This window comes from Melanostigma gelatinosum, assembly GCF_949748355.1.
Source record: "Melanostigma gelatinosum genome assembly, chromosome: 23".
Classification (NCBI taxonomy): domain Eukaryota; kingdom Metazoa; phylum Chordata; class Actinopteri; order Perciformes; family Zoarcidae; genus Melanostigma; species Melanostigma gelatinosum.
The window spans coordinates 6789601-6814019 of NC_136656.1; the positions used below are offsets into that span (position 1 = coordinate 6789601).

General features: G+C 47.0%; 2 protein-coding genes across 3 annotated transcripts; both read right to left on the minus strand.

Annotated features, from left to right (window-relative positions):
• Positions 1-446: 446 nt before the first annotated feature.
• Positions 447-4894, minus strand: shbg (sex hormone-binding globulin). Its single transcript, XM_079295627.1, has 8 exons — positions 4285-4894; positions 3324-3421; positions 2782-2971; positions 2494-2655; positions 2028-2184; positions 1720-1856; positions 1311-1515; positions 447-1026 (listed from the first exon to the last, which is right to left on the minus strand). The coding sequence occupies exons 1-8, from the start codon at positions 4387-4389 to the stop codon at positions 893-895; spliced, it is 1188 nt and encodes a 395-aa protein (XP_079151753.1). The 5' UTR covers positions 4390-4894; the 3' UTR covers positions 447-892.
• A 1069-nt stretch (positions 4895-5963) lies between these two features.
• zbtb4 (zinc finger and BTB domain containing 4) lies at positions 5964-20661 on the minus strand. 2 transcript variants are annotated; one of them, XM_079295618.1, is made up of 2 exons: positions 20630-20661; positions 5964-14714 (listed from the first exon to the last, which is right to left on the minus strand). In XM_079295618.1, exon 2 carries the CDS (start codon positions 14696-14698, stop codon positions 9260-9262), a length of 5439 nt encoding a protein of 1812 aa, XP_079151744.1. In that variant the 5' UTR covers positions 14699-14714; positions 20630-20661; the 3' UTR covers positions 5964-9259. The 2 variants fall into 2 exon arrangements, with proteins under 2 accessions (XP_079151744.1, XP_079151743.1); XM_079295617.1 differs by lacking the exon at positions 20630-20661 and adding an exon at positions 20467-20571.
• Between the last annotated feature and the right edge of the window lie 3758 nt (positions 20662-24419).

Below are 24419 nucleotides of genomic sequence, written 5' to 3' on the forward strand. Positions count from 1 at the left end.
TGAAAATGTAAGCACATTTCCCTTCAATTTATCATAACTTTAAATATATTGCACACGTACACATAATATCTAGATAGATTTTTAATCCACAGGAATATCGTGAAAGATTTAAATGATTTTGAGTAATTTGATGACTATTTGTTGTCAATATATTTCTTCCTTCTATGCTTAATCAACTTAAACAATGACCTTTACCAGACAAATGTAATATCTTTCAACTTTATGACCATTAAATGAAGGGGGGGGGGGGGGGAAAGAACCTCAGACTCTCTGGCAGTGCAACAATTGTCCTTATTCTTTAAGATTATAGAGTTTTCTTGGATCTGAAACGATATTTTTGATCATTTTGCGTGAAGCTGGCGTTGTTTCATTGTTTAGATGGCATCATACACAGAGTGGGTATCGTGACTCTAATATTATCTTTAACAATCCACTAGAGGGGGCAAAATCCATGTCTTAAATCTCAGCCTCACTCATGTCCTACTCAGTGTCGATTAAACGTTCGTGCTCTATCACAGTGTTTGAATCTCCTCAAAAGCACTATTGGGGTTTAATTTGCCCTGAATGCAGCTGTAAAATTAAAATCTGTGGATAGCCATATCCAGGAGAATCACATCTTATTTAGAAACAGACTGTTGCACGTACCAAGGTCACAAAACCTCTTACATTTCTCAGATGAATTAGCGTATTCTGTTAAAACGGGAGAGATCTATTAAACAACATATTCATATTTTATTTTAATTCTCCACATTTTAGAGGTTAATTGGTTCAAATACCACATTGAACTACAGATTGACTACTAGCAGACAATTTCTTTTGTGTGTTCATTTCGACCCAAAGGCATCCACTGCAAACATCGAGTCCACATATTGAAGATGCATAGTTTCCTGGTCTATGCAGGGCAGCTGTGAGATGAGATTGACATGTGTTTGACAGCTAAATCCAGGTCCAAATCCCTCCCTTGAACCTGGATCTTCTCCAGACAGCCTGTCAAGAACTGGGAGCCAACATCGTCCTCTTCCTCACCTGAAAAAATGAAAAAGAGAAAGAAGAAAACACAAGTGATCTTGTAATGCACTTCACCATGCTCCTTGTCTGGCCGAGTCAATGGATTTCCTTTATGAATGTATAGATATCATTGTAACTGGTTGTTTTCTGGGGTTTAATTGAATTCATTTTGTGATTAATTTCTTTTATTGTGTGTTCCTCTTTCTGAACAGTAATCTAGGACCTTCAATTTTAAGATACACAGACTGACGCTGCATGTACAGACACACGGTTAAACGCTCATCATCGCTGTTTAATCTCACCTAGGAGACCTCCAACAGCAAGACGACCCTCTTTCCATGCGGTCAGATACCCGGGGTGGCTCACTGGACTGGTGGGTAACGTAGTAGTCTTTGATTCATCTTCATCTTGAAGCACTTGCAGTGAATCCGTCTGAAAGATGATCACCAGTCTCTTGAAAGTGTCTTTCATGCAGATGTTTTCTTCGCCGCAAGTAAGTGTGACTTCCTGCAAATTCAAGAGAAGAGAAAGAAGAAATATAATAACTCTGTTGATGGAGTGATGATGGTCTCCAATCTGCGTGTGTGTCTGCATTATGCAAATGTTCACGTCAGCTATGAAGCCAATCTTACAGTGCCATGAGCAGTTTTAAACAAATGCTAGAAATTGTCAGCAAATTGAGTTTGCCTCACGTCTGATTTATGTGCATACCTTTGTGTTATTATTGGCCACTAAAGCGAACATCAGCTCTTGCCCAGGAGCCTTGATGCTAAAAATGGTCCCATCCATCTTACTGAAATCTCCCCACAATTCAGTCTTGACCCCACGATCTGCTTCAATTGGGAAAACTGCAGAGGACAACTCACAAAATGAATATAATCTGAATACAGATTAAAGGTATATTGCCACCCATGAGGTTATGTCACGCAAGAATGCATTATCCAGGCATGTTGGAAAGCTTGTCAGTAAATGAAATAACGCTTGTCCAAATCTTTTATCATGGGGCACAATGTCTGCACCTGAGGTGTTGAAAATGGCAAATCCTGTGCCAGGGAAGTAGCTGCCAGGTTGGACGTTTTGATAGCAGGGCCAGAGCTCCTCCGCCTCGACCTCCCAGGGGACGCTGAGGTTCAGCCAGCTGCCTTTCCGCACGCAGCCATCCATGTGCGGCTCAAACTACAGCAAAGGACGACAACAACGCACTTTAGTGAAATGAACCGCGAGACAAACAGTGAGCAGAGGAGCAGGTCGTTGGGGTCAGAAGTGTTCATTGATTGTTTGTGGTTATATCTTTCAGTGCACATTGGTTTTAAATGTCATGATGGGAAATGTTGGAAATCATGATATGAAGCAGAAGTATACACTGTGGGGGAAGCAGGTGGATGCAAATTGGACAAAATAATAGCACAATAACTTCTGGAATCTATTAAACAAGACAGATGAAAGACAAATGTAAAAGACTGTAAAGTAGCCAAGGGGTTATACCGGAACAATCAGCTTTTCTTTGTCGACCAGGATCCCACCAAGGGCCAGTCGAAGTTCACCTGAAAGGACCTTGATTGTCTCTTTGGACTGCATGCCAACCACCATCCTATTGGAGCCATCCACCTCCAGAATCACAAATGGGTCTTGGTTGCTCACCTCCACCTTGGTGGCACCAGGAGCACAAGAAGAATTCAGACAAAACTGTATTGCTTTGCAGCACATGGTCACAATATACACATGCAAAATAACTAGTTCTGTGTTTTAAGACATTGAGACATCGAGACTTACTATGTGCCATTTTCCGTCATTGAGCTTGGGGCCGCCCGCCACGCTGACGAGGCTGTTTCCTCTGCTGATCTGCATCAGGGGGATGCCGTCTTTCAGGGACAGGACAAACCAGTCCTCCCCGTTTTTGGTGTCTCCGTAGAAAACGGCACCTTCTGGGTCAAACGTCCGGATATGAAAGGATGACTTGATACTGCAGGAACAGAACCCAAACGTCACATTCAAGGGAATGCTGGTCCACACAGAAGCTAAAGAAGATGATTCTCCCCATTTTGTTGAAATCTCAATCGTGACCAAGAATACACACTGACAGAGCGGTAAAAAGCAGGGATAGTTCGAGGGGCCTGCAGCTGGAGAAATGCAATACGAGGATGGGTTGTATAATATTAATGTCGTCAGAAATAAGGGGGCCAGGATCTTCCAGAATTCCTAACTATACCCTCTACTTGCTGCCACATAGTCTCCCCTGGCCTTTCATTCATCACATCTTTTCAGTTGTCGATGTGAGGCCTCCGTGGTGCAGTGGTTTGCTCCTGCTGACGTACCTGCTGATCTCACTGAGGTTTACTGCTGTGTGGATCAGTGGCCTCCAGATGTCTCTGTCCTGGCCGAGGTAGACGGTAGCCCCGCCTGATACTTCTTTCTGGAAGACACAATGTCAACATGAAATCATTACTTCAGCTCTTTCTTTCTTGCACAGCTCATATTCATAAAAAACCTGCTTTTATAATTTCTTGTCAGATATCTTGATTGGTTAGCGGTGGAAACTATATCAAACCAAGTCATGGTTTTAATTCAACAAATAAACGGAATGATCTTTTAACAAGGGAGGTGAACGTGGTAAGGAAGTGCAAAATCAATGTCAAGTCACTGACAAGAGAGCCATATGGCATCTTACTGCAGTATATCAATACACAATGGCTATTATGAAACTTAATGTGCAAAAAGTCCTTCAATGGGGTCAAAACAGCTGCTGGGTTTTGTGGTTATGTCGCTGATTTGTCCTCCCACAAACTGAGCAAAGTCCTAAGTCTAAATAAATGATTAGGTCATCTGGGATAGCCCTCTTCAACTGGCATCTGAATTGCATACAGTAAGAGTTGATTCGTGTTTCTTTAATGTCGGCTTTTACATGACACTTTGTTTGTCCTCCGTCTTTCAAAAAAAACATAATTAATACAGATGATCCTTTAAAAAAGTATTACAATATTATTTTAATTGCCTGAGAGGTCAGGTATTTCCAAATACTTATGACTGTGACCTTTTCCGAATTGTACATTAAGCAAAAACAATACTTTTTTTCTTTTTAGAGATTTATCAAAGCTACAAAACGCACATAGATCATTTACATCATATTTAGGATTCCTGCTCTTTTTCAAATGCGTTTCTTTACTATTTGAAAATGCCAATGGTTACACATGATCTTTAGACTGTCAGATAGATATTGATAAGAGCATCTTACCTCTTTACTACTCATTCCAAGAATTGTAATGCATGTGAACATACCTTACCCCGTCTGCCCTCAGCTCCCCACCCTAGAAGAGTGAGGCTCAACGACAGCAGCAGTCCACCTGCCGTTGCTTTACGAAACACAACCATCCTGCAGTGCATTCATTCACCCAGGCCTCCCAGTGCATGCAGTGTCCTCGCCCTTTTGGTGGTCTGCGAACTCCACGCTACCCAGAGGTATGATGAGGAGCAGAGAGACACTTCAACAGTGTGTGGTGCAGAGGTGTGTGTGTGTGTGTGCTGGCACACTGTCCTGGGGTCCAGAGAGCAGATATGCCAGTGCAGGTTATCGATCCCCAGGAGGGGGTGCTTTTTTGGCTGCATGGTTGTCACCAGATCTTTGCAAACATGTAGGTTGGCGAAAGACACAGAGTGAGCTGCAGGTAAACAGAGGTTAGAGGAAAAAGACCGAAGATTGAAAGTTAGTTGTCGTATTAGAAATAATTCAAAATTCAGAAACAGTCTTTTTAATTCTGTGTGCATTACGATCACGCTATGAATCTCCTGCCTTTGAGGTGATTCATGTAGAGTGGGCACTGCAGCCCGGGTGAGTGACCTGAGCCAGTTCACTGATGTTTGTTCACCCATTGGAACCGTGATTCACCACGGCTGCTTCATGACTCAGTGTTTGTTGCAGCGTGAAGAGGAAAAAGAGACGAGAGGGGATGTGCCTCAAGTCACAAACCCCCCCCCCCCCCCCCCCCCCCCCCCTCTTCTGCTGGCTGGATTCCTGTGACACGGTCTCCTTCCAGGAAGATTGTGATAACTGGGGAATACTGGGAAAAGTGTAAAACACAAAACACACAGAAAGGACCAATCAGTAAACGATCTGGTATTCAGCCGTTTGAAGTTAACCCGAAATGTCAAATCACACCAAAATCTCTCGCGTGTGCACTCAAAGTCTGACAAATATCTACCGATTGTCATGGAGTGTGTGCAGATAAGCCTTTTTTCCCCACCAGACTCGATGCGTTAGTAGGAAAAGCAAAGGTGTAAAACACAACATTAACAATGGCTGAAATTAATTTAGCTGGCTAAGTTTTGGGGTCCTTGTGTTGCCCATAATGGCCCATTGTCACAGCTTACTGGGACATTTCAATAGAACAGAGCCATTGCTGATGATATAAGCTGTGAAAAAGATCCATCTCTTTGCAAGAAACTGCATTTATTATTGGCAAGAGAGCGCTGTACCTTTAAATCCCAACCATGCCCGAGGCCATGAATGCACCATTTTCTTTCTCCCCCACTCTTGACATTTTATGATGAATATTTTTGATAAATCTATTCAATTTCTGAAATGATTTCATTCATATTTAGTTTTCAATTCATCTCTTAGATCATGTTTTGAGAGTGCAAAGATGGGTGTGAGTCACCAAGCCGACAGTTTCTCTTCAAACCACTGAGTGTCACTAGTGGGGAAGTGCTCATTCAAGGAAGGTAAGAAATGGGCCCCCTGACTGCAGAGAGGAAGCTGTAATCAGCCTCTGGTTTACGTGTCGGCAACAAACTTTCAGGAGGACAAAGTGTGTTTTTATGTATTTAGAATTTTAAAAAAACAACATGAATGTGTGCTGTGGTTAAAAGAAAACATCAGGAAATGACCAAAGATACCAAAGACTATTCACCAGTGGAAACAGAGAAGATATTGAATTCACGCTAAATACAGAGCGATTGAGGTATTCACCAATGGACCATGTGTTTGAAAGAAGTGCAAATGATGACCACGATCTGTTCCGCTTTCACAAATTCAGTATATTCTGTATATTTTGCTCGAGAATTCACAGGGAGGATCAAACGGTGTGAAAGCACATGGTTCATACGAGGAACTCTACATCAACGTGTAAAGATTAATAGAGACATAATAACAAAAACAAAATATGATTCCAGACTACAGTTGATTTCATTGGGTCATCAGGTTAATACTTTATTTTGTTTGATTGCAGCAAAGAGGAAGAAAGGGAGACGGAAACAAGGGGAGAGAGAGAGAGAGAGCAGGAAGAATGTCGGGGAAAAGGAGACTACAGAGCTGTGGCTACAAGCCTTTGTATCAAATCTAGAGACAAAGTCATCAGGCAACATTAAAACATCTTTTAAAAATAACATTAACATATTTTGTGGGCTCTATATGGCACAGTATTGCCCTAGACATGTACACGACACCAAATCAGTTTAGCCACGTCCCTACGTCTATGAACAGCTTCATAGCAAACAAAGCCATGATATCCATCTCCAAAATCAGACTGCCATTTCTCAAGAAAACGTTCATTTTGCCGTTCAAATTTCTTATGCCATAACAAGGCACCTTAACAGTTGAAATCTGGCAGGTCCACATCTTAATATAGATAATTATTTAAATATCAAAGCAGAGGCACATTCATTTAAACTAAAACATACAGTAAATAGTTGTATATTACCACCAGATTCCAGTCCAGTCACTACAATACGTTGATTTGCATGCTTTTGGTCTGTATAACCATGATGGCAAACTATGGCATAAGAAATGGTCCAAAAACAAAAACATGTCCATCTACGGGAATGGCTTGAGATAGCGTATTGGAGACAGCAAGGCTTTTTTTTACACTGAAACTAACCCACAGAAAAGTGTCAAAGAACAAAGAAAAATAACAGGTGGCCCATATACTGCCATGGGGATATGCTGCTCAGATTCATTTTGGTTTTCATATTCGCGCAGTCACTCACATTCGTACACAAAACTCATACGTCCACACGCAAAAGGCTTGAAACCACACCCATGGGGGTGCTTGTGCGCCCCTGCAGTTGGTCACAATGCGTTTCTACACACCTGCCTAAACCAAAAGGCGCCCCGTTACATCACACACACACACACTGAAACATATGTACTTCATTCAGAGGAGGTGCAGTGTATGCTTGAGGGAAGAGGGAGTATTAAACAGCTCCTAAACAGTGACTGTGATGTAAATGTGGAAGCTAGTTTTGTGGAATTGCTCCAAACTGTGGTCTATAATGAATAACAAAAAAAAAAAAAAATAGCGGATATATGGAAGATGAAGAAAGCCAGAAAATATCAAACAGAAACAAAAGCTGTGCGCACAATGCCAGATTTGCTGAGGATATAAACGGTTAGGAAGCAAGTGTTGCTCATGCTTTGTGGATACAGAACCCAAGATTACTGACATGTTCCTAGGACTACTGTATATATGCATACCAGACGTTATACGGTTCTTTAACAGGTTATTTGTGTCAAAACGGAAACAAAAAAGGAACTGAAACCAACTCTACAATTAATGCAGTTGTACTTCATTAACCTCATGACTAAATTTACATTCATATTTTTAAGTTGACTCCCCCCTTTTTCACTGAAGCCATGTCCATCTTAAGAGGGCTAAACAACATAAACAACAACATAGTTCAACAAAACAAACACATAGAGATAACATTACACTGAACAAAAAGGTCCCAGGAGTGCTCCCGGGGAGTTTCGGCCACCACTTTGGCTGCTAAGCTCAGCCTTTTCCTACCTCTTGGTAAATGACACAGGGCAGGAGGGGGAATTATTTGGGCTATTTCAAATGCCCCCCCCCCCCCCCAGTTGGGGAGAAGGACTTCTTTTTTTTGTCCCAAAAGTCATTTCTGTGGGTCCTTCTGACTCAAGAGTCCAACAGTTTTGTGCCCATATATTTCTTTTCCTACACAGAAATAACTCTATACCCTGAATCCATTTTTCTATTTCTTTCCTTGCTGTCACTTTATTCTTCCTGGCTTAGGAAATGGAGCCTTTTCCTCTTCCAATCAAAGAGGAAAAAGCTACCGCAAGACGAAGGCTAACAGGTTTTTTATTCTTTTCCTTTTCAATGTGAAGGAAATGAGATGAAAAACGGAAGTGCAATGGTCTACCAGCCTTTAAATCATACCCAGTGGCCAGCTACATATCCCAAGCAGCTACGAGTGTCCCCTTTAAGTGACCACTACCGTTCTACTTTGTGCACATAAGGTATAAACTATGGTGAATGCTATACAGATCCTACAGTGCCATATGGCCACAAAGTCGCCAGGTTAGTTGAGACATCAGAAGCTCAGATGATCGGTCATTGTCATAGACTCGCATCCAGCCATAGCGTCGACTGCTTTAATGATTTGGATATGAGGAATCACTTCTAAATGCACTTCTACATATTGACCGACAGTAGCTGTTCCAACTAGAGCAGGAATGCTGTGCAAGTCTCACACGGAATGAACTGGCCATCACTTGCAAACACTCACACACACACACATACATACACACATATGTACGCAGAAATACCTGCTCAAGCCCACCTCTGCATGCACAAATCACCTACATACATGTGCATGTACATGCTCATATATAACTTCCATGGACAGGTTATTGACAGGATACACCCGCAATCTCATTCGCTCATACAAATATGACGCAAGGGTCGAGTTGCTTAATGCTCCACCTTCAACTGTGTTTCGAGTGCGGACTCTTCCGTTTCACCCCTTCCTCCTTGCCCTCACAAGCCGTCCCTGAAGAGCGTCTATCCTCGCTATGCGGCGACCATAAAGGGAAGCGGACTGAACTAATTTTTCACACAACACACACACACACACACACACACACACCCTGTTAGCAGTTCTTATTCTTATAGATAATATAATGAGTCGGAGAGGAAGATTAATCAAGCTCTAGAACTACGACACACTACAGCGAGACAGGAGCGACACAAGGAGAAAAGGGGAGCGAGAGTAAAGTGAGGGGAGTAATGATCAACACTATAATATCGGCCCCTCTCCCGTTTCTTTGCTCCTTCTCCTCCCTTCAACTTACTCCTGATATAACGCCTAGCTCTGATCTCTACTGAAAAAAAAAAGAGAGGCAGGGGTACTGTGCGAGTGTACTCAGTGACCCAGTGAGCACGCACCCCTCCCGCTCCCATCCTAAACAGGCCAGGCCCTCCCCATTGAAATATATTCCTTATAGTGCTTCTGTGTCCTACGGTTTGCTGCAGCTGCTGTCTCGTTGTTTCTTGCTGCCGCCGCTGCTGCTGCAGCCGTAGAAGCTGGGATTTGCCACTAAGGGGTGAGGAGCTGTGCCCATGTACGGCCCAGCTGTGTAGTTGAAGATAGCAGGGAGGAAAGGTAGAGGCTCCACCTTGTCCCCCCCAGGTGTCATCATATTCAGAGCCACGGGAAGAGCCGCCAGGTTATAAGGGTAGGCCAGCAGCTGGGGCCCATAGAGCAGCTGGTAAGGGTCCGGATAAAACGGTAGCTTCGCCAGGTCCCCGCCATTGGGGATCATCATTTTCCCCAGTGGGCCAAAGGGAAGAGCTCCAGCATGATAGGAGGACATGAGCATGTGTTCCTCCTGCTTCTTGCCAGAGTGGTAGCTGTCCGGCACAATAAGGGGTAGGGGATAGTTCTGGGCATAGTAGCCCACTGGGTTGGCGTTCCGCTGATGCAAATCTCTGGAAGAAACAGTATCGTGGTGCTCCGGCTCAGGAGGCTGGGGGGCCCGGGGGAGAAGCAGAGCGTGGGCAGAGGGGCGGTCACCAGCACCAGCTGCTCCAGTGGGCAGAGGGAGTCTGTCGAGTCCTTGTGAACTGGAGTGAACCTGCCGGTTGCCTTGAGCCAGGAGGCCAATAGTTGAGGGGGACCGGCAGGGAGATTTGGGAGTGTGCCTGTGTGAGGAGGATCCATTCATAGTGGTTTGAGTGGGGATATGCTGGGGGGACGGCACAGGGCTCAAGGGCTCCTCTTTAGGGACCAACAGACAAATCTGGTCCTGTGGGGTGTGCGCAACTCTACTCATTTGATGGGCCATCTCTTTTTCTCTCTCTTTCACCATTTCTTTGTCCCGCTCCCTCTCTATCAGTCTCCCGAGCTCCCTCTCTTTCTCTCTGTGCCGCTCTATCTCCCTCTCTCGAGCTAGAATGGAGGACATGGTCAGGTCTTGTGCTTCATCGGGAGACGGATTCCTGGACAGGGGTTGAACTCTGAGATCCTGGATCCGGGGTGGTTCCTCATAACCCACATGTACAAACAAACCACTCCCGCTCTGCCGCTCTCTGTCCATAATGACCCCATCCCGTTTCATGAATCCCCCCTCGGAGCTGAGAGCTGTTGTCATGGAAACAGGAGGAGCAGCAGTGGTTATTCTGGTCTGTGACGTCATGGGCACATTTGGAGAGGTGTTGGCGGATGCCACGATGTGCACAGGGCTGGGTATTCTGTGGATATGGCTGTCCAGGTTCTTTTTGCTGGGGGTGCGGTAGTCCAGACATTCAGGTCCGTTCATGACGAGCACACTCTGGAGCGTAGAGGGTGTGGCAGGCGTGCATTTGTGTTTCGTGGGTGTAAGGTTCACCGGACGTTGTAATGGAGGGTCTGCAATTTGTGGGCTGGGCTCTCTCTCTAGAGCGGGATGCGAGAGCTCCGTCAGTTCAGGTTTGCCACTGGGTTCTGACACCTGATGTTCAGCGGTTAGTTCACCGAGATGGTCGTCACGCTGCTGTGATGCCAAACAGTCACCACTGCTGGGGGGGTCTGGTGTTGAATAGCTGATAACTGAAACAGCGCTGGGAGTCTGGCCTTTTTCAGTCTCTAGGTCTCTGCCAACAGTGTTAACAACCATCTTCGCTGTTTTCGGCTCCGAGTCTTTATCTTCCTTTTCTCTCTCTGGGGAACTGCTTAACTCGTGGCGTCGGATATGACGAGTTAGCGCTGAAGATGTCTTGCACACCTTATGACACTGCGGACAGGTGTGTCGTGATAATGCTCTTCTGCTTAGGCGACATGGACTAGAATTACACCCTACGAAGGCTACTTGCCCCCCTTTTTCTTCATCATACTTTGCAATCTCTGGCACTTCAACCTGTTCATCGAGTGCCACTTTTTGGGGTACAGAAGGTGCCTCAGTAGGCTTGGGATGCTGGGCTCTCTGGTGGTCTTCCAACTTCTCCCTCGAGGGGAAAGTGGCTCGGCAGAAGAGGCATACGAACTCCAGCAGATGGCTCAGCTCGTGTTTGTCTCGCTTCCTGGAGCTTGAGAACCAGCAGCCACATGTACCACACTCTGCTGCATTCCCATTAGTCCAAGGTCGCCTCTTTATTCCAGTAGGGGCCACTGAGGTAGACAGAGGAGACTTTGGAGAGTGCAGAGTGGGAACCTGATCACAGGCCTCCGTAACTTGTCCTTCTGGGTCTTTGTTTTTCTCCTTTAAAGGGGCAGAGGGATAATCTGTCTTTTCCCCCTCTCCCTCGTCTCCGTTAGCTTTTGACAGTTTTTCGGCCACCCAAATCTTCCCATCCTCTTCCTCATCTTGTGATTCCTCTGTCTCTTTATTCACATGGTTATTGAGCCTCTCTGTCCTCTTCAACCGGATGGAGCGCTTGAATTTCAGTTTCCTCTGCCAGCTCTTGACCCTCTGTAGATGTGCTTGGGCCTTCTTCTTAGGCTTGTAGGAGTAGTAAGGCCGCCATAAATTATCCTCAGTGTCATTGTCACTCTCCTGGTCACGCACCTCCCGGCGGAAATAGTACTCCCTCACTTCATCAGGGGACTTGGCGCTCTTTTTCCTGACCCCCTCCTCACAATCTCCTCCTCCTTTATCACCATCTTCTTCCAGGCTGACTCTGCGGTGGAGGCGGTGTTTATGGTGATGGTGATGGCGTGTTTCCTTTGCTTCCCGCACAGTTGATGTCTCACTCCGTTTGGTTTTAGGTGGAGAGAGGCTCTTGTCTCTCCTAAGATCTGTCTCAGAGATGCTGCGCTTCACCATGGCTTCCTCACCAATACGTACAGTAATCTGGCACAGGGGGCCTGCCTCTTTGACCTGTGACCCTACAGATGCTGACAGCTGCTTTGAGTTAGAGATGTCACTCTTGCTGTGGGATTTGCGTGATTTGTGAAATAATCTGCCTGTCTCTTCACCCCGTCTACCTCTCGAGCCCTCCTCTGTGATATTTGAACTGTCTCTTGACCTCTTTCTATGGTTATCTGCACTATGTCTTTGTTTCTTCATTGGCCTGGGAATGCCCTTGTGTGAAGTCTGACTGTTGCTGGTATCGGGGGATGGACTGCTCATTGGGCTTTTTTCACTTCCAGAAGTGACCTGATTGCTATGCACAATGACAGAGGATGACACTGCTGTTCCATGAACTATGACGGAGGGTTTCGTATGGCCATAAGTTATTACAGAAGGCATGCTTGGGTCTGTGCCTCGACTAGTCTTAGGAGTTTTGGTTTTGCTGCTACTAGACATTTTGAAGCTGCCACTGCCTTTCCCCTGCTCTAACTCCGGGGCCTCACTCTCATGTTTTCTAACTAGGGGCATGTCCGCTTGGGGGAGGGGTATTAGTGTGGAGAGGTCCCCATGCTCAGCAGAAATAGGGAAGCCATTGGGGAAGTCATCTGGGTCAGGCTTGACACTCTGAGGGTGGGCCCCGCTAATGAGGCTTTGTAGGTCCTCAGGGCCCAGAGTACAGCCCAGTCCAGGTATGGAGAGGGCCGGTGTCTCAGTCGATGGGAGTAGCAGGCCATTATGCAAACTGTCACTGTAAGTCTTGTAGGGTCTCTTCTGGGAGCGCATGGGGAGGAGGCGGTAGAGTTTCAGGGCATTCGCTTTCTGCTTATAACCCCCATTAGCTGTCTTTTCACTGGAGATGAGGCTGGGATTAATCCCATGAATGGTCTTCTGGTGTGTTTTGAGATTGTAGTAGGTGGCGAAGGCATCCCAGCAGAAGATACACTGGTAGCGGCGCTCTCCTGTGTGCCACACCTCGTGCTTTGTGCGGTACTCAGCCAGGGCAAAGACCTTGTCGCAGAAATGGCATGGATATTTGCGGCGCCATGAGTGCACATTAGAGTGACGCTTCAGGCTGGATAGGGTCATGTAGGAACGTTCACACACAGAGCAAAAGTAAATGATATTGCCATCTACCACCTTCACAAAATGGTGCTCATCACCCGCTAGCAACTCTGCGGCTGCTGCATCATCACCTTGGATACGTGCCAGGAGGCTCCGTGCTTTCTTCCCCGGCCGCGCCTTACTCATGTCTGATTGTCCCACAATCACTCCCCCCTCCACTCTCACCTCACCCTCCTCCAGTGGCTCCTCCTTTGGCTGCACAGTGAGAGAAGGAGGGCCCAGGCTGTTGGAGGGTAGGCCTGGCACCCTGCAGGAGGCCTCGTGGGACTGCAGTCTCTTGCTGTGGATGAAGACTTTGCCACAATAGCAGCAATTGAGGGCGCGGCTGCCACGATGCAGCCGCATGTGGACTGTCAGGGAGGAGGCCGAGCTGAAAAGCCGATGGCACACCCCGCAAATCAGCTCGGGCTTCAGGCTGTCGGTAGGCGGATAGGAGGACGAGTCAGGGGGTGCGGTGAGACCCTCGGATGGGGGAGGAGGAGGTGGTGGTAAAGGGGGTGGGTGAAGACTTGGTCCATGAGGGCTTCCCACTTTCCCAGCTGGTCTTCCTGTCATTTTCTCTCTCCTCTCTGCATCCCCACCTCTCGGATAGGCTGATGTGCCCAGACTGAAGAGGATCTGGGCGGTTTGAGAGGGTGAGGCCGTACCGTTGGCAACCCTGTGCCTCTCATCCCATCCGTCGCCACCATAACAGCCACCTGAAGACCCGCTAGAGGATCTTGGGGGCGACCTGTGGAACTGAGTCTCTGGATTGAGTTTGGAGCACTTCAGAGGAGGCGGGGATTTGATATCTTTCCTACTAAGTGCATGAACAGTCATGGGAGATGAGGAGGAGGAAGGGGAAGAGGACGGAGAGCTGTCGTGCCTTGGGGGCTTAAATGGTCTGTGCTTAACGTCCATAGTAGCGTCCAGTTTCCACAGCGACCCCTCGTCTGAGCTCTTGGAGGACGGCCGCCGTCGGTGAGGGGAAGGGGAGGATGACGAAGAGCTATGACAGTGGTTTGGAGAAGTCAGGGAGGCTGGGAGGGGGGCGGCACTAAGTGGGAAGCTTAAGGTGATCTTTGCATTTTTGGGTCCATCCGCCATGTCCTCCAGCCTGTCCTCCATCATGGCCTCTCCGCGGCCTCCGTGCCTTTTACCCTTCATCTCCAACTGCTCAACTTCCCCTCCCTCCTCCTCCTCCTCCTCTTCCTCAGGCTGAGAGGCCACTCCAAGACAGTGGACTGCTTTGTTGAGCCCTTTGATCTTTCTTGAGCAGCGGAAATTGACAGGCAGGTGTACTGGTGAGGAGGCCCGAACTGGTTGAAGGGTGTCTACAGCCACTAACGACCGTGGCGGGGAAGACAAAGGTGACAACAGCTGACTCTGTTGGCACGTAGAGTTCTTAGTTGCACTATGTCTGGTATTGCAGAGGGGAGTTAGCCCAGCAGCCAGGTGTTGCTCACTCAGACGTGACTGAATAAAGCCCGCGTGGAGGGGGTCCCACACCTTCTCACCGGACACCATGACCAGCACCCGAAATCTGAAAGAGAAATCAGAAAACATACGTTAGCCTTCTAAACACCCTAAGGTACATGTACAACACAAAATCGACATAAAGCAAAGAATTAACATTTACATACACCCAAAGCTTTCGCAGTAACAGTCATGACGCTTGTGGAACACTTTTGAGAAACGGAAAAGAAAAACTGAATGCTCCAGCAATGCTGAACTCTATGAGCTCCGCCAGGAATGGTGAGTGAAAGGAGGGAGAGGGTAGGGGGAAGGAATGAATCTGCGGCAGTGCTGGTTTAGATTTCAGCGTGCCACAACCAAGCCTTTAGAAAGGCATTCCAGAGATCCATCTCTCTCGGCTGTGACACAACATTCCCTATGCCTAATTGAAAGGCGTTCAGATTTAATCGAGATTCCCTCAGAGTGTTAGATCCATGGCCCGAAGTGCGCACGTAAAAATAGTCCCATTCTCTTGCTGTTTGAGCAAGAGCCTTGTTAGCCATTCCTGGCAGTGGCTAGTATTTGCCGGGCATGACTCTAACCATTTATTTGTGAAGGCAAAGGCGGGAGGGAAGGAAAGAGGGGAAGAGGAGAAGGGAGGGAGATTGCATGCATGTGCACAGAGAAGGGGTGTATTTCAGTCCTCTGCATCCGGTACAATCTCAGCTGAGCTGTAGTGTAGAAGATGAGCGACAGGCTATTCTCATTTCCATTTTAATTCCGCTGCCATGGTGGTGGATGCGGTCCTGCTACAAATTCCCCATACACGAGATCGCTGCAGATTCTTGCGCGATAGGCAATTTGCCGTTATTACTTATTTAAAATGGGTCGATTCATTTAGGTCTGCGTGTTGGGGAGAAGAACGGAGACAGTATAAGGCCATAATGATGCTACGAGAAGAAAAATCCTCAGTCATGATTTTCTGCCTGCGTTTTTCGAGCAGCAAAGCAGCCAGAAAGGCAGGCCGCTGTAAAATTCCACAGGCAGCCCTGAACAGGCAGAAACTAGGTCAGCACTGTTATTGCAGAGGGAAGAGGAGGGAGAGCGCGAGGGTGAGGATGAGGGAGAGTGAAAGGGTGATAGAAAGAGGGAGAGAGAGAGAGAAAGAAACCGGGAGAGCAAGAGACAGGGAGAAGGAGAGGGGGGTTTGAAACAGGAACAGTCACACACTCACACACACAGTACATAGACAAACGTATACGCGCGCGCACACACACACACTCATCCATGCCCACAAGCAAGACAGACAGGCATAAACAAAAGCAGTTCAACACTTGTAAATGACATTCAAAATCAAAAAAGTGAATCCGAGTGCACCATGACACGGAGACCGAGGATCCAGGTGGAATTAAGTGTCGCCAACGAAAGGAAAACACGTGCGTCTATTAATGACGTACTTAGTGCAAGCGGTGGCACATGCTTTTCGTTGTAAGGGGACAACAAACCGGGTCGCGCCTATTCAAGATGTGTGTCTAACAAAAAGGCCGCAGCGCAATCCTTTCTCGCCATATTTTGTAGCTCTGTATTGAAACAGGCCTCACATTTGCTGAGCGATAGATGTTGTGCAGGAAATCCCTTATGGCAAGCGCCAGTCTGCTACAAGTGGGCGGACACACAGAGAGACGGCGCTAAGGCTAAACATTGCACTGTCTCAGGGAAATGCGTATGACGCCCCCTCGCTCTTTATCTCCCTGTGACGCACACAGCCGCTGCACAAGCACCGTCTGCACGACACGCCATCTGACTGTGACAGGGAGCTTTCGACGCGCTTTAAATGTACTGGATTTACTCCTATTCACTGGATTCTTTTGCACATGCAGAAAGACACTTTTACTTCTTTATTATTTGTGCAGATGAGCGGATACGCACACACATAAATCCTTGCGTAAAACTCACAAACAAGCACACAAACAAACGTGACAATGGATGTGGAGAGGACCCGAAAGCGAAATCAAAAATAAACAGCAGCCCTGTTCCCACACCTCTCTGTAACAGGATATTCTGCACAAACAAAAACGTTGGTCAGCCTATGAAGTGTTCATCTAGTTACGCTTGTGGCACTCGCACAGCACGGTTCTCAGCTGGTGCCGGAAAAACATAAAACACATCATACCGAACGCATTGGCTTTTGTATAACAACGAAAGGCTCTTCACTGACAGGCAGAGGGCCCTCTGACTCAATTTGTGTTCAATATCAAATGACAAATATGAAGAAAACACTTCATTTGTTCAGTTTAAATCATTAGAAACAGCACAAACTTGCAGATTAGTTTGCACAGTTTAACAGTGCTGTTTGGCTCAATAATCCTAACATATTGCTTTGCTTGCATTTTCAAAACAGCAGAAGTTCGACTATTAACTCTGACATACTTTCCCATTGGCATCTGAAAAGCATGCATCACTTTATGACCTTGGAAACCAGTCGTTAGTAATCCACCGAATTTGAATCAGTCACGAGGAAAATCACCGCTGAGGTGGCTTTGCATAAGTTGAGTTTGGCTGGTCGGCCAGCTGAAGGCCTTGAACCAGCCGTTGAGCAATCTGTTTATTCCACACTGAAACTGGTACTTGTGCTGACAGACAAATAACTGTTAAGATTCGATTCTCATGCTTTTTTTTTTTTTTTTTTGGTGCCATCTTTCATCTCAAAGGAAATTCCAACCACAAGTATTTAGATATTATGCAGCTCAAACTAAAACTTAATTTGGCTCTCAAGTAAACTGTGTTCAGTTATTCAGTCCAAGCCTTCATATAATTGAGGATTAAATGTCTGATCACTGCAAATTATATTTTTAATTCTGTTCTAGTGCCACATAATTTACTTTCATATGAAATGTTAGCTGCTTACATTAATGTTGAAATATTTCAACATTAATGTAAGCAGCTAACATTTGTACCAAACCCTCATTAAAAGGTATTTGAGTGCAGCTCAAATGATCAAGTTATGTTGCTTTCCCCGTACCATCACTGTTAAAAAGACAATTTAAAATTAAATCCTGGTCCTTTTTTTCATAGTTCCGTGCTCACTAAGAGATCCGGGAACACAATAACGTCGCTGAGGCTAAATCTGATGGTTGAAGGAAAACGCCGGTCAGATTACGGTTTGTAAATAAGCCAACAGTTTAGAGATGATCTCTATTTTGAGATGAAACTGACAGTGAGCACCCCTGGAATGTTGGTAATCTCTCATTGCACAGAAACGTGTGTGTTCACAAAGCTACAGTAAGCTAACACGTGTGCCTGCAGGTCAAAGCAGAAGCAGGCAGTCATTTTGTAAAATGCCTATTTCTTCTTCGCACTTTTTTTTTTGTCACCGCATTCACAGATCCAAACAGTTCGTTCACTGAGTGCAACTTTATTATTTCTAATACGAATGATGGCCAAAATTATAAAGAATAAAACTATAAACTAACAACCAAGACATTATAAACCAGAATCCTCCTTTTCCTATATATTAAAGGTGCATAACACTAGTGGGAGAATTGCTATTGCCTCTAAATGACTCTAAACATGGCGACGCTAGCAGCCAACGGCGCCAAAGGTGCTAACAGAGCTAACTGTGCTATCCGGAGGGTGGGCGCTACACTTCCAATGCCTTCGTTCGGGACGGCATTATCAGCTGTAACCGCACGCAGCACATGCTGCTCACATGCACTGACTTGAACTAATAACATGTGCGGCATGTGTTAACAAAGCAAAGAGAAGCTCGGATAACAACACACACACAGAGGGGAGAGGGCGAGCCACTTCTTTCTCTACTCGGGTAGACATTACTCAACTCTATCAAACAGCTGTTTGTTGCTAATGCTCCGAATGTCGTATAGTGCTCCTTTAGGCAATAATGTGCTGTCATTGCGTGTGCGGTGTGTGTGTGTGTGTGTGTAAGGGGTCAAGGGGAGTGACTGTAGGGGGCCTCGGTGTTCCAGCCGGTGAGCCAGCGGCGAGGAGCATGTGGAAAGAGGAAGGTGTCAGTTGGGCTTTTCCCCCCAGTGAGGGGCAGCCAGAGGGCCCCAACTATCAGAGCAGCAGTTGGCCTGTGAAGAGGAGGGTGTGGGTGTGTGTGGGTGGGTAGGGGGGGCATCGTTAGCAAGAACAGCTCCTGAACTCTCCACAACCCCCCTGTCCAAGAGAGCGTGGTGGAGCCAGCCAGATGGGATAGAGGGAGGGCGGAGGTGAGGGAAGTCGGTATGGGGTTCGGGGAGTGGTTGAGCGGAGGTGGTCGTGGTGGTTGTGGTGGTGGGAGGGGTAACTTCAAACACGTCTCGTCCATGTTCACATTTCATGGGTTCCTTGTCTTTCAGATCCCACTCAGCATGACTGCGTGCTTGCCCCCCCCCCCCCCCTCCCTCTTGTAAACTGTTGTATGGTAGTGTTTTCGCATGCCGCGCCACGCACCAGCGAACCTGCCCATGTCTAAAACACCATACTCTCCACGCTGCGTTAGCTCTCAGCCCAGCACGTAATTCACAGAATTCTGCTCGCTGCAAAAGAATCAAGTGAGGCATTCGGCAAACAGTAATGCCCAAAAAAGAAAGAAAAAAAAGTACCCCTGGAGAGCAGTAACACTACACTGGTGACCTTTTGGAGGTAATTTCCCCAAAATCTTTTTTTCAATTTCATACACAGTCCCTGTTGAAAGACACTTTAGGGTTCTCCGTCTCAAACAACCAGGAAACATTTGAGTATTAGCAAAGCTGAGCGGGAGCGGCACGTTCAACAGTCACCACGAACCGCAAGTATACCGACGGCAGAGGAGATGAAGCGCTGCACCAGTTTCTCAAATGCGTCCACATCCTATATGTTTGTGGCATTTCAAAAAAAACAACAACTGCAAAATCAAACAATCGCAATCAATCGGTATCGCAATCAGCATGACTTGAAATGTAAGCACCTTTAATGCCCGGGCCAGAAAAAGGCCGACATGCAGACATGATTTATCTGACGCGTGACCCAAACACACTGTCGCCACTATGACAACATCATCCTTGTGACACACTTCCTATTATCTGACCTATGACCCCTACACCCTGTGACAGAGTGGATCATATATTCCATACTTTGAGCACAGGGGCTTGGCTTCGGCCTCCATGGAAACCGGGAATGTGGAGTAGTTGGCAGCAGACGCTGTGTTGTTTTGGGGAAGAAAAAAAACCAAAAAGTACGGCTTCGGGCAGCAACAACAACGGGATTGGTGACATCAATATGGCCTCTGCTGCTCTTCCAGAGACAACCTCCCGCTAAACAACAGGCTGGTAAAATGGATGACAAACTGGGCGGAACAAGAAACAGAACCGGTCGGCGGAACTACAGATGTTTACTGTCGCATACATGCAAGTTTTTCCCCCAAAAAACACTTCCTCTGATGTTGGTAGGAACTTGATGGGCAGGATTGGGAGGACTGGCCCACCATGTTTAGACCCCAACAACAAAGCTCATATCTGTTCTGACTGACTGACTGACTGACTGACTGGCTGGTTGCCCCCCCCCCCCCCCACCCCGTCTGCGGGTGAATCACAGAGACGCAAGAGGCTTCGATAAATTAAAAGTTTCATCACAATCTCAAAACGAGTCATCGCTCTTGAAAAAGAACTGCGTGGTGCGCCAGCAACAGAGGGGAGAATGAGGGAGACGAGGCCTGTTACTGACGCACACACACACACACACACACAGACCCAGCACAGGCGCACACACATAAATACGCGTCTACAAACACACACACTGCATAAATACACACACACAAACACACTCACGCCCCAACACACGCACAGTAAAATAAAAACCTTTTCCTCCTCTTCAAGCGCGGAGCAAACACCGCCGCAGCAGCAGCAGCAGCAGCAGCAGAGTGAAGCGGAAAAACAAGCAGGAAAACAACAGAAATCAGCCTCTCTTCCTCTTATTCTCTCTGGCTGGCTCTCAGGAAGGCAAGCATACAAGAGAACGTACCTCGGAAAACCTCCTGCTGCATCTCTGCTGCGATGTGTTCTCTCCCCTCACACTCCCTCCCTCCCTCTCTCTCTCTCTCTCTCTCTGCCCCTTGGTCTGTGTATGCGCACGTCTGAGTGTGTGTGAGAGAGCGAGTGAGAGCAGGGAGAGGCGGTGCGCGCGCGCGCACACACACACACACACACACACACACACACAGGCAGGCAGCAGTGTGTGACGACAGAGGGCAGGAGCGATTCTCACACTCGAACTTGCTTGCTTGCTTGCTCTCTCTCTCTCACTCCCCCTTTCTTTCTTGCTCTCTTTCTCTCACTCCAGTTTTTGCCTCTGACACACGATTCTTAGTGTTTTTGCTCTTTTTTTTCCCAGCAAGTGAATCCCCCCCCACCCCACTGAATCCAATCTTCTTTTTATTTGGAAGTGTTGTTCCCTCTCCCCCTTTCTCTACACACACATTCAGACATGCACACACACACACACACACTACTTTATATACACAAAGCCCAGCGATAGGGAGAGGGAGGGAGAGGCAGAGGGAGACAGAGTGGGAGAGCAAGCAAGAGGACGCCATTTAAGCAGTTTGTTACGAGCACTGCAAGTCCCCAAAATGGCTGAAAACAAACAGGAACCACGCCAACTCAAAAAACCTGGGCACAAGGACGGACGGACGGACACGCAGACAGGGAGTGAGAGGAGAGTGTGCGAGAGAGACAAGGAGACAGAGAGAGGACAAACTGCCGGTAGCCTAATGGCAGATGGGAGCACTCTGTGAAACAAGTGAAGTTGAGGGAGAAATGGGTCATTAAAGGGGCACTCCAGCGGTTTAGCGTTGCACTTAGATAAAGTTCAGGGACTTCCGAGAGACGGATTGAAAAAAGAACGGTCAACATCGAAGCAACGGAGGCCAAGATAGCCAGACGTAAAGTCTCTAGTATGGGCCAAGCACCAATCATGCTGGATCCTACATTTCCCAAGATGCAACTTGATTGCACCTTTCACTGGACTGGAAAGTTCCCCTGTGTTTCACACTCTACTTCCTCAGTTTCTAACCTTTCAACAGTTTCTAACAGTTTCTAATGCAAATCGCATTTGGCCTGTTTTGAATTTGGTGAACTGGGACTGAGGATCAAGTTTTTTTTGGCCCCCTGTGCTAATGCGGTGTTCCCATAATGGCTGCCAGAACACAATCTTATTTTCTTAAAGCACCCTTTCAGACATTATGCAACGGTTTTCACAGGCTCAGCCGTACATCCCACGACGAGTAAACAGTTGTTTTTTTTCCACATGTAAAATCAGCGGAGCGGCTCTTTGAAAGAGAACAAGGAATAAAGGTGACGAGACGAGGACAAAAGCTGGGTCAGGGACACTCTACGGTTGTCCACGACCTCAGCGAAAAAGGGCTCATGTGCCATCAGCGACGATGCCGTTCCTGTCAATCAACTGCTTTTACGTCAGCGGTTGTATCCGAGTCGGACATATGTGACCTAAACTACCGCGCTGACGAGCTCCTGGTTTTGTTTTACGACCTCCCCTCACCAAAAACAACGGCTCCACTGCATCACCATCAAGTCCTGCAGATGGTTATCACTTCTGATTCATCCGTATCCACGCAAAAAGGCCGCACAACAACAACAACTCTCCCCCGTTCTGGTTGCTCTCGGCCTGGCACATCATGGTCAGTGGAAATTCCACATATCTCCGTTCTCCCTCCGCCGGCCGCTCGCCGGCCTCAGATCGGGAGGTATTCTATCAGCTGGAACAATAGGGGAGAAAAATGTGAGGAGGGGTGGAAGAATGTTCTAACACTGCTATGCTTCAACACTATTATACTTCCCACTGTCCTTTTGAGTAGAGCTGTTACCCCCCCCGACTCCCCCCCCCCCCCCCCAGTACCCACCAACTGAACCTTGACGCCAACAGCCCGCCCTCCTCCCTCCTCTCTGTCTCGCCCCCCTCTTTCATCACTCTCTCCTACCCTCATTGTACGCTGCCACACTTGTCTCCATGGGAACCTCTCTGGGATTGGGTGTTGTTCCTGTGACCTCTCTGGCTGTTGGGAGTTAGATGAACTTTTTCTTTTCTCCCCCCCCCCGTCCTCCACGCTCTCAAAGCATGCTGGGTGTGTGTGGAGGAGACACATGACAGCAGTTGTGAGCAGCTTCAGGATGGGACAGTAAAATTAAAAAGCAAAAGAAAGAGTCTGTCTGTGTGTGTGTGTGTGTGTGTCTGTGTGTGTGTGTGTGTGTGTGTGACGCAGATTGCCCGTTGGCAAAAACAATAGCGTGCGTGTGTGTGTGTCGCAGGAGTGCGACCACTCGGCCCACACATGTGTGCAGGCATTGTCCTGCGGCTGCAGCCGGCCACAAACTCTGTATTCAGAGGCTGCCCCCGTAGTCCAGCCGCCCCTATTCACGGATGTTTGGCCAAACGTGATCATAGCTTTTCATGCTGTGCTACCAAGCGACACGCACATCTGAATACACAAAGATGGAGGACCTAAGGAAGCCATCTTGGTGGAAAATATAAGCCATTAGCCTTTCAATATTTAGTCTTGAGATTAGTATTAAATCCAGTCTAGGGCCTTAATGCGTTGACAACCAGCAGGCTAAAATACATTTATTTTATATTCTTTTTTTTTTCTCCAACAGCATAATTGATTATCTAAAGAATAAAATATATATAAAAAAAGAAAAAACGAGCACAATTATCATAGAAATCACACGCACTTGAGTTAAAGGCCCCCTGCGGAGTGTTTGCTCGCTGACAGCGCTGTAGGAGCAATGTTTTGAACAGCGAGTCCTTGTGTTGTTGGTTTGTCGTGGTCCACCAGCATGACGAAACACACGCACACGCGATGGGGGCCAAAGTAAAACACATTTCTGCCGACTGTGGAGGGCAGTAACAGTTGACAACGTTGATGTAGCGATGTGCGAACAATAGAGGAGAAGAAGGCCGCAAGTTGATCTCAAACAACTTCAAAACATTTCAAACATCTTTTGCAAATGTTTTATGGCGGTAAGATTACATTTATTCAACACCTGGGCCTCAAACCTGCAGCGGGTGATTTTTTCTGGCCACATGGGGGCAGCAAAACCAAGCTGTGACCGCGACAAATATAGAAAGTCTAGTTATAATCATCCCTGTAAACCCTTTCATGTTATTATTATATTTGATAAGGAAGGGATTTGACGTGCACATCAGGTATCAGATATTTTAGAGATCAGAAAAAATACAGAACAGAGACAGCTGTTACACAATCAGTGCCAATATGCGTTTCTTCTGAATCCTTCTGATACATGTGTGTGAATATTTCCTGAGGCACGCTCAAGGGTTGGTAAACATCCTCAGTGCTCTCTCTGTCCCTCAAAAAAAAAAGAAAAGATAACTAACCTGCTCTCCAGCTGACTTGGACTGAGATCAAAGAGGGAAGTCAAACGGCGCTGGAGGAGTTCAAATGTCCGTGGCTTCTTAAAGAGAGAGCAGAGGCTTCGCGAGGGACGACACAGCGATCCCTGCGCCTGCAGCCTGCACACAGGAGGACAGAGGTGGAGTGAAACCAGAGCACATGCATGCTCTGCAAGTACATGTTCCGATAAGCGTGACAAATGTTTACATTTGTAGGCACGCACACACGCACGAAAGGGTGCTTAAGCCCTCAGCGTTGTTTCACAGACACTGGGGGCCGGTACAGTGGGTAACTTGATGAAACCGCCCTTGAAGTAGGGAAAGACGAGCGTGCTGGGACATGTCCCGAGCGTACACTTCTCAGCTGTTTACAAAAACAAATGTC